Below are 10,760 nucleotides of genomic sequence, written 5' to 3' on the forward strand. Positions count from 1 at the left end.
GTGCTTTTTTGTTAAATTCTCTTCCTTTGTAACATATTGTTATTGTATGCTTAATTTTGCACTGTTTTAATGTTCCTCATTGGGATTTGGGGTTTTTAATTTGTAAAATGTTTTGAAAAACTAATAAAAACATTTTTTTTAAAAAAGTAACGGGCTAATCACACTACCTTGAGGTGTGCCATTTCCCACTATGTACTGATTTGATAACTCTGACCCAATCCGAACTTGAATTTTCCTACCAAACATAAAATCTTTTATCCAATCAAAAACTCTCCCACCAACCCTCATCTTGCACAGTTTAATTAACAATCCTTCCTTCCACATCATATCATAGGCTTTTTCAATGTCAAAAAACACTGCAACTACTGACTCTTTATTTGCCTGGGCCTTTCTTATTTCAGTCTCCAAAATTATCACTGAGTTTCTCTTTAAAGTCAGTTATTCATTCAGATGGCTGACCGCTGAGACGAATTATATTTGTTGTTCACTAAAGTTCGCACAGATTCGTTCAGATGGATTTGAGGTGGAGTTCGGGGTGTTACAGTGAAAGGGCCGGATGGCCGAACTCTCTCCATTGTCCAAACATCCTTCCAGGTGAGGCGACACTTCACCTGTGAATCGTCCCGGTCGCCCATTGTATCCGCTGCTCCTGATGCGGCCGCCTCTACCCTGGTGACACGGGTTCCTCCGCAGTTGTGCCGGGTAGGGTTGCTTTTTGGGGGGGGGGGGGGTTCAATGTCATTGTTAACTTTTGTGCGGGAGGGGTGGGTTTTGGGGGTTGATGATCGGGATGCCGTTCTTTTTTATGCGGGGGGTGGGGTGGGCATTTGATTTTTCTTTCTGATAGGGTTCCCCTTATCCTCACCTACCACCCTACCAGCCTCCAGGTCCAACGTATAATTCTTCGTAACTTCCGCCACCTTCAACGGGATCCCACTACCAATCACATCTTTCCCTCCCCCCCCCCCCCCATCTTTCTGCTTACTGCAGTGATCGCTGCCTACGTGACTCCCTTGTCCACTCGTCGTCGTCCCCCATCCCTTCTCACCGATCTCCCTCCTGGCACATCCTTGCAAGCGGAACAAGTGCTACACCAGCCCTTACACTTCCTCCCTCACCACCGTTCAGGGCCCCAGACAGTCCTTCCAGGTGAGGCGATACTTCACCTGTGAGTCGGCTGGTGTGGTATACTGTGTCTGGTGCTCCTGGTGTGGCCTTTTATATATTGGTGAGACCCGACACAGATTGGGAGACCATTTCGTTGAGCACCTACCCTCGGTCTGCCAGAGAAAGCAGGATCTCCCACTGGCCACACATTTTAATTCCACATCCCATTCCCATTCTGGTATGTCTTTCCATGGCCTCCTCTACTGTCAAGATGAATCCACACTCAGGTTGAAGGAACAACACCTTATATACCGGCTGGGTAGCGTCCAACCTGATGGCATGAACATTGACTTCTCTAACTTCCGTTAATGCCCCTCCACCCCTTCTTACCCCATCCCTGATATATTTTTTTTACCCCCTCCTTTTTTTCCTCGCTTTCTGCCCATCACTCTGCCTGTTCTCCATCTCCCTCTGGTGCTCCCCTCCACCTTTCTTCCCGTCCCATATCCTTTCCCTTCTCCAGCTCTGTATCCCTTTTGCCAATCACCTTTCTGGCTCTCAGCTTCACCCCAGCCCCTCCGGTCTTCTCCTATCATTTCACATTTTCCCCTCCTCCTACTTTCAAATCTCTTACTATCTTTCCTTTCAGTTAGTCCTGACGAAGGGTCTCGGCCCGAAACGTCGACAGTGCTTCTCCCTATAGATGCTGCCTGGCCTGCTGCGTTCCACCAGGCTTGTGTGTTGCTTGACAAAGCAATGTTGGCTATTCCTAATCATACTATACCTCTCCAAATGTTCATAAATCCTGCCTCTCAGGATCTTCTCCATCAACTTACCAGCCACGGAGGTAAAACTCACTAGTCTATATTTTCCTGGGCTATCTGTACTCCCTGTCTTGAATAAGGGAATAACATCCGCGACCCTCCAATCCTCTGGAACCTCTCCCAAACCCACTGATGATGCAAAGATCATCGCCAGAGGCTCAGCAATCTCCTCCCTCGCCTCCCACAGTACCTCTCAATCGGTCCAGCCTACTTATCCAACTTGATGCTTTCCAAAAGCTCCAGCACATCCTCTTTCTTAATATCGACGTGCTCAAGCTTTTCAGTCCACTACAAGTCATCACTACAATCACCAAGTATTTATTTCCATAGTGAATACTGAATTAAAATATTCATTAAGTACCTCTGCTGTATTTTTCTGGTTCCATACACACTTTCCCACTCTTACACTTGATAGGTCCTATTCTTTCACGTCTTATCCTCTTGCTTTTCACATACTTGTAGAATGCCTTTGTGTTTTCCTTAATCCTGTCCGCCAAGGCCTTCTCATGGCCCCATCTGGCTCTCCTAATTTCCGTCATAAGCTCTTCCTGTTCGCCTTATAATCTTCTAGATGTCTAACATTACCTAGCTCTCTGAATCTTTCGTAAGCTTTTTTTTTCTTCTTGACTAGATTTACTACAGCCTTTGTACACCACGGTTCCTGTACCCTACCATAACTTTCCTGTCTCATTGGAACGTACCTATGCAGAACTCCACACAAATATCCCCTGAACATTTGCCCCATTTCTTCCGTACCTTTCCCTGAGAACATCATTCCCATGTAAGCTGCTAAGTTCCTGTCTGATAGCCTCATAATTCCCCTTACTCCAATTAAACACTTTTCTAACTTGTCTGTTCCTATCTCTCTCCAATGCTATAGTAAAGGAGATAGAATTACGATTGCTATCTCCAAAATGCTCTCCCACTGAGAGATCTGACACCTGACCACGTTCATTTCCCAATACCAAATCAAGTACAGTCACTCCTCTTGTAGGCTTATCTACATATTGTGTCAAGAAACCTTTCTCAACACACCTAAAACTCCACCCCATCTAAACCCCTTGGTCTAGAGATATGCCAATCAATATTTGGGAAATTAAAATCTCCCATCACGACAACTCTCTTATTATTACACTTTTCCAGAATTTGTCTCCGTATCTCCTTTGCACAATTAACACAGTTAAACCTACCTAGTCCTGTTACCGCCTACACCCGTTTGAGCCAAAGCCCTATCACTCCGCTGCCCACTGGATATGGCGGTCTTCTTGTTAAACATTTCCTGCTCTACTGGCTGGCGTCACAGGCCTGCGCAGTCTTCCCTGTCTTTACCACGAGTAGTAAAATTCCTTCTCTCCAAAACACCCTCAGCCGTTCCACTCGCAGCCTTCTTGCTACGAAACTTGAAGAAATATAGATGAAAAATAATGAAATAATGATCGTAATAATAAATAAATAAATAAATGAGTGTTATTTATTATTCTTTATACAGTATACAGATATTGAATAGATTAAAAGTCTTGCAAAAAACAGAAACAAGATATATTAAAGAAGTGAGATAGTGCCCAGGGGTTCAGTGTCCATGTAGGAATCAGATGGCAGAGCGGAAGAACTTGTTTCTGAATCACTGAGTGTGTGCCTTCAGGCTTCCATACCTCCTCCCTGATGGTAACAGTGAGAAAAGGGCATGCCCTGGGTGCTGGAGGTCCTTCATAATGGGCGCTGCCTTTCTGAGACACCGCTCACTGAAGATGTCTCGGGTATTTAGCGTCAGTTAGTCAAACGTTTGTCTTAGTATATAGTATATAATTTACCTGTATGCATATAAAACACTTAGGAAACGTATGTATTCCAATAATTAAACGACTGCGTTGCTTAGTAATAATTGTAGCTTCCATCGGGGCAGGGCCTTTCACATGCTCCATTATTCTCACTTTATCCGTTATCCTGTAAAATTGTTCTGATCGTTGACTGACCGTAGCCTAACGCTTTTCCAATGACCGATGGCATTTCATCTCTTTCCAAACGCTGTATTATTTCCACTTTATTTTCAATTGCGACCGCTTCCCGTCAATGGAACTGAAACACTGCTGGTGGCGGACCCGAGGTCCACTGGGTCCTAAGGACCACCGTGCTGAGAGAGGCTAAATGGGACAAGTGGGGGCTGTGCTGGGTTTGGGTATTTGATCCTCCACGATATTCCGCATGGGGAATTTACCTGGAGGTGGCAGTGTGTTTTTAAGAGGTCGAGTTGCGAGCTCGACATCAACACGGCACGGGAGTCCCTGGATCGACATCAACCCAGCATGGCAGCAGTCCGTCACTGGATCGAACTCAGCAACCTCCGTTTTCGAATCTCGAGCCCGGCGCTGATCTCACTGAGCCACCGGCCGCTTGGAACGGGGGGTAGGGTCAGGGTGAATCTTACTAAGAAAAATTTAAGCCAAATACAAAGTTAAACACTCAACACTGTGTCAACGGCAATGACTTAAAATGGTGGACGGTGTCGCGATCTGACTTAAAATGGCAGATGGCGTTCTCCTTCCTCGGTTCATAAGTATGAGTTGTCCGTAAGTCGGAAGTTCGTAACTCGGAGACTACCTGTAAAAGTATTTGGATAGATGAGGACTGATTAAGGATAGACAGCATGGCTTTGTGCATGGTAGGTCATGTCTAACTAATTTTATAGAGTCTCTCGAGGAAATTATCAAGAAAGTGACTGAGGGCAAGGCAGTGGATGTTGTCTACATGGACTTTAGCAAGGCACTTGACAAAGTCTCATATGGGATGTTGGTCAAGAAGGTTCAGTCACTCAGCATTCACGATGAGATAGTAAATTGGATGAGACACTGGTTTTGGGAGAAGCCAGAGTGTGGAAGCAGATGGTTGCCTCTCTGACCGGAGGCCTGTGACTAGTGGTGTGCCGGAGGGATCAGTGATGGATCCGTTGTTGTTTGTCATCTATTTCGGTCATCTGGATGATAACATGGTTAGCTGAATCAGCAAACTTGTGGATGGCACAAAGACTGGGAGTGTAGTGGAATGTGAGAAGACTATCATGGCTTGCAGTGCGAAGTGAACCAGCTGGAGAAATGGGTTGAGAAATGGAAAATGGAAGTTAATGCAGGCAAGTGTGAGATGTTGCACTTTGGTAGGACTTACCAGGGTGGGTCTTATACAGTGACTGGTCGGGCACTGAGGAGTGTTGTTGAAGAAAGGGATCTAGGAATACAGGTCTATATTTCACTGAAAGTGGTGTCACAGTTCGATAGGGACGGAAAGAAAGGTTTTGGCTCATTGCCCTTCATAAACCAAAGTACTGAGTACAGGAGATGGATGTCATGTTGAAGTTGTACAAGACATCGGTGAGGCCTAATTTGGGGTGTTGTGTGCAGGTTTGGTCACCAGTCTACAGGAAAGACGTGAAAGAGGTTGAAAGAATTCAGAGAAAATTCACAAGGATGTTGCCAGGTCTGGAGGACTTGGGTTATAAGGAAAGATTGAACAGGTCTGGGGCTTTATTCCTTGGAATGTAGAAGATTGAGGGGTGATTTGATGGAGGTATACCACAATTTTGAGGGTTATAGGTGGCATAAATGCAAGCTGGCTTTTTCCACTGAGATGGGGTGGGATTACAACCAGAGGTCATGGATTAAGGGTGAAAGGTGAAACGTTAAGGCGAACATGAGGTGAAACGTCTTCACACAGACAGTCATTAGGGTGTGGAATGAGCAGCCAGCACAAGTGGTGCAGGTGAGCTCAATTGCAACATGTTGGAGGTTTGTATATGTACCTGGATGGTAGGGGTATGGGAGTTGAAAGTTTAAATAGATCAGCATCAGCTAGATGGGCCAAAGGGTCTGTTTCAGTGTTGTTCTTTACCATGACTGTGACAAGAACCTTATATAATACTAATATTCACTCTAATTCCTTTTAACAGTTGTGCAGACCAACCATACATGTGAAGAGGAGATATTTACATGGCATTAAAACTGTGGCACTTTAAATTAACGGTACATAAAAGAAAATCCCAGCTGCACGTTAACAAAGGCTATTTGTGTAAGAGTGTTTCAGTTACTGTGGGGCCAGGAACCCATACAGCTGAGTGGGAACAGGGAATAATACCAATGGAGAGAGTCAAACTGAGCCAGGTCACAGATTGGAGATGGCAGAAATTCCCCATTCTTATAGAGACAGGAAGAGCATCAGAGAGTTTAATGGTCATTCCAGATACCAGCACTGTGCCCAGTTAGAAGATGATTTCTCTCTCCAACTTTGTTTGAACTTCACTGTAACAGTGTGATGCCAGATCACACCTTGGCAACTCAAGTGATCTCATCTGAAATGTTGTCTTACACCCATTGATGAATTTTGTAAAACTTTTTACAGGTAAAAAATAACAAGGAATTCATCTACAGGAATCTCGAACACAACACACCAGTTTTGCTGTCTCTGTCCAGATATTTAAGAAGTGGAGCAAGGGATTCACTCGATCATCCTTCCTGCTCAGATTGTGGGAATGGCTTCACATGGTCATCTCAACTGAAGGTACATCAGCAAGTTCACACTTTGACAAGGCCATCCACCTGTTCTGTGTCTGAGAAGGGTTTCAGTTGATAATTCCATCCGTGGACACACCAGTCAGTTCACACTGGACAGAGGCTGGTCATCCGCTGAATTTGTGGAGAAGGATTCACTCGGTCATCTGACCTAATGGCTCACCAGCGAGTTCACACTGGGGAGAGGCCGTACAGCTGCTCGGACTGTGGGAAGGGATTCACTCAGTCATCCCACCTACAGAGACACCAGTCAGTTCACACTGGGGAGAGGCCATTCACCTGCTCGGACTGTGGGAAGGGATTCACTCAATCGTCCGACTTTCATAGATACCAGCCATTTCACTCTGGGGAGAAGCCGTTCACCTGCCCAGACTGTAGGAAGGGAGTCACTTGGTCATCTAATCTACAAGTACATCTGCGATTTCACACTGGGGAGAGACCGTTCACCTGCTTAGTCTGTGGGAAGGGATTCACTCGGTCATTTAGTCTACTGAGACACCCGCGAGTTCACACCAGGGAGAAGCCGTTCACCTGCGCAGAATATGGGAAGGGATTCACTCGGTCATATGAACTACTGGCACACCAGCGAGATCACAATGAGGAGAAGCCGTTCACCTGCTCAGACTGTGGGAAAGGATTCACTCAGTCATCCCACCTACAGAGTCACCAGCGAGTTCACACCAGGGAGAGGCAATTCACCTGCTCAGACTGTGGGAAGGGATTCACTCGGTCATTTAGTCTACTGAGACACCAGCGAGTTCACACCAGGGAGAAGCCGTTCACCTGCGCAGAATATGGGAAGGGATTCACTCGGTCATCTGAACTACTGGCACACCAGCGAGATCACAATGAGGAGAAGCCGTTCACCTGCTCAGACTGTGGGAAAGGATTCACTCAGTCATCCCACCTACAGAGTCACCAGCGAGTTCACACCAGGGAGAGGCAATTCACCTGCTCAGACTGTGGGAAGGGATTCACTCGGTCATCCGAACTACTGACACATCAGCGAGTTCACACTGGGGAGAGACCATTCACCTGTTGTGAATGTGGGAGGGGTTTTGCTCGCTCATCTCATCTACAGATACACCAGCGATTTCACACTGGGGAGAGACCGTTCACCTGTTCAGTCTGTGGAAAGGGATTCACTCAATCGTCTGACCTTCAGAGACACCAGCGATCTCACTCTGGGGAGAAGCCGTTCACCTGCTCAGACTGTGGGAAGGGATTCACTCGGTCATTTAATCTACTGAGACACCAGTCAGTTCACACCGGGGAGCGGCCGTTCACCTGCTCAGACTGTGGGAAGGGATTCAATCAGTCATCCGAACTACTAGCACACCAGTCAGTTCACACCGGGGAGCGGCCGTTCAACTGCGCAGAATGTGGAAAGGGATTCACTAGGTCATCTCATCTACAGAGACACCAGCGAGTTCACACTGGGGAGAGGCTGATCACCTGGACAGTCATTGGGAAGAGAGTCTCTCAGCCATCTCCACCAAATGTGCATCATTGAGTTCACACTGGGGAAAGGCCGTTCACCTGCTGTGAATGTGAGAAGCGATTCACTCGGTAATCTAACCTTGTGACACACTACCCGGTTCACACTGGGGAGAAAGTTTCAATAAGCTGCATGCTGGATATTTGTCCGTCACCGTTGCTGAATGCTATTTACAGAGTGACTGTCGGTGCTGAACTCTGCAATTATTGCTGCTGCTCACCACACCCAGTTCTGCACCCTGGTCACTGGGCATGGGAGGAGTTTCTTCTGCTGCACATTCACCTTTAATGGGACTGGAGTTTAATATTCTGGATCTGAGACAAATAAATCAGTTCTATTTTGAACACTGCCTCCAGTACTTAGTGAATTTATAACACACCCAGTATATGGTAGAGAGTGAACTCAGGCCGGCTGGACCCTGCCAGTGATTCAGTTCCACGACAGTCCTTTTAAATCCTCCCCTGTTGTTCCCCTCTCGCTCTCCCTGTGGTGATGGGCTCCAAACAGTCACCACTCTGTGGGTGAAGAGGTTTCCCTTGAATTTCCTGCAGACTGAAGAAGTCGAGCTGACTGCAGTTCTGTCTGCGATGTTCTTCACCCCTCTAATCTCTGGGCTGAGGGTGAACAACAACATGGATTATCCTATCTGAAATAATGCATTGATTATCATATAAATTGTATGATTTTGACTCTGAAACTGGATCCGGCTTGAATTTATGGTGCCTTTATGAAGTGGTGGCGGGAATTCATGAGTTTGTGTTCTAAAGCAAGATTCTGGTGAATGATGTTTGCCACTTGATTGTACCTGTGTAAGTAATCAGATTGAGTTAAACTGCTGCAGGATCCTGGAATGTGTTGGATTGTGTCTGGTTTCTCTTGGCATTTTCTGCAATTACTGCCTTGTTAGTTTGTATTTCATGTATTTTTGATTTTTTCTTCTTGTTTACCACCTTGTCCTGTATTTCTGTAAGGAACCCCTCTGTTTCTGGGAAGAGGTCTCCAACTCTCTGTCAGGTGCGCGATGCTTCCCTGTCGCCTTCTCGTCTGCTCAGATCGTTGGGATGTCTCCCATGGAGGGTCATACTCATTCCACTGGTTAATGTTTTCTTCCATAGTGATGATTCATTTTTCTGAGTTGGACTCTCATTTAGGGTTTCTGGTCTGTATTTCTTATCACGATTGCATATACACACATGGAGTGCTGAATCCTGGTCATTTTTGATGAAAATAAATACTTAGAAGTTTTATCTGACTGTTGTGCGATTTTTTTTCCATTTGTTATTTCTCTTCCCCCTTCTGTCCAAGGGAGTGTTAATACAAGTGGGTTTGAGAGTAAATAGTCGTTTCTAAAGTTGTCAGTTCAGTTCCTTTTTATTTTTGTAAATTTTACTGATTGAAATGGGACCAAGATATTTTTATTAAAAAAGTCGATGTCGGTATTGATGAAAGTGTTTATTGCCTGTGTTGTATTTGTTAAATGTTAAGCTCTGTTTGGCAACATTTTTAAGCCTTGAATTAAAATCTGTCAAAGAAATCTATTTTCTTTGCTTGTTGATATTCCGGATACGTGGGTGTCAAAGGTCCCGATGAAGGGTCTTGGCCTGAAATGTTGATTCCTATCCATAGATGCTGCCTGACGTGCTGAGCTCCTCCAGCACTTCGTGTGTAGTTCTGTAGATTGCTAGAATCTGCAGGTCCTCTAGTTTGCCAGATACTTACGTTTCTTGAAAGAACAAGCTGTAGTGGGGTTGTGTGGCTCTGTTGGTAAAATATTAAACTAAATCATTAGAAAGAGGTGGCATGGGTTGGAAGGTGTAGATTCTGTGGGTAGAATTAAGGAAAACAAATGTAAATAAACAATCCCTGATGGCAATTGTATAGAGACCTCGAAACTGTAGTAAGTATGTGGTCCACAAATTATAATGGGAGATAGAAAATACGTGCCAAAAGGGCAATGTTACAATAGTCATGGGGGATTGTCATGCAGGTGATTAGGAAAATTAGGATGATGTTGGTCGCAAGAGGAGGAATTCCTAGAATGCCTACAAGATGCTTTTTTAGAGCAGCTCGCGGTTGAGCCCAATTGGTGATCAGCTATTCTGGATTGGCTGTTGTAATGAACCGGAATTAATTAGGTCACTTATGTTCAAGGAACCCTTAGGGGCAAATGATCGTAGTATGATCAAATTCACCCTGACTTTAGAGAAGGAGAAGCTAAAGTCAGATGTGGAATAAACAGATTTAGAGAGGCACTAGAGGAAAATTGTTCAAAATTGATTTGAGAAGAACATGGGCAGGGATGAAAACAGAGCAGCAATGGCTGGAATTTCTGGAAGTGATTCGGAAGGCACAGGATATACACAGTGACATGCAAAAGTTTTGGCACTCCTATTCAAAATTTGTGTTACTCTGAATAGCGAAGCAAGTAAAAGATAACCTGATTTCCAAAAGGCATAAAGTTAAAGATGACACATTTCTTTAATAGTTTAAGCAAGATTACCTTTTTATTTCCATCTTTTACAGATTCAAAATAAATAAAAAGGAAAAGGGCCCAAAGCAGAAGTTTGGGCACCCTGCATGGTCAGTACTTAGTAACACCCCCTTTGGCAAGTATCACGGCTTGTAAATGCTTTCTGTAGCCAGCTAAGGGTCTTTCAATTCTTGTTTGGGTAAATTTCTGCATTAAGTCATTAGCAGCAAAGCACTGACTGTGGAAATTACAAATTAGAATATCATTAGAGTCACAGAGCCCAGCAGCACTGAAAGAGGTCCTTC

General features: G+C 45.0%; 1 protein-coding gene across 1 annotated transcript in view; it reads left to right on the forward strand.

Annotated features, from left to right (window-relative positions):
- The window catches only part of LOC140733782 (uncharacterized), a 29,325-nt gene extending 21,325 nt beyond the window's left edge, over positions 1-8,000 (forward strand). Inside the window, exons 4-5 of the mRNA XM_073057538.1 lie at positions 6,614-6,757; positions 6,926-8,000. Of these exons, the coding sequence (XP_072913639.1) occupies positions 6,614-6,757; positions 6,926-8,000 (1,219 nt within the window). The remainder of the gene's footprint in view (positions 1-6,613; positions 6,758-6,925) is intronic.
- Positions 8,001-10,760: the final 2,760 nt, after the last annotated feature.

Source organism: Hemitrygon akajei, chromosome 9 (genome assembly GCF_048418815.1).
Source record: "Hemitrygon akajei chromosome 9, sHemAka1.3, whole genome shotgun sequence".
NCBI classification, from domain to species: Eukaryota; Metazoa; Chordata; class Chondrichthyes; order Myliobatiformes; family Dasyatidae; genus Hemitrygon; species Hemitrygon akajei.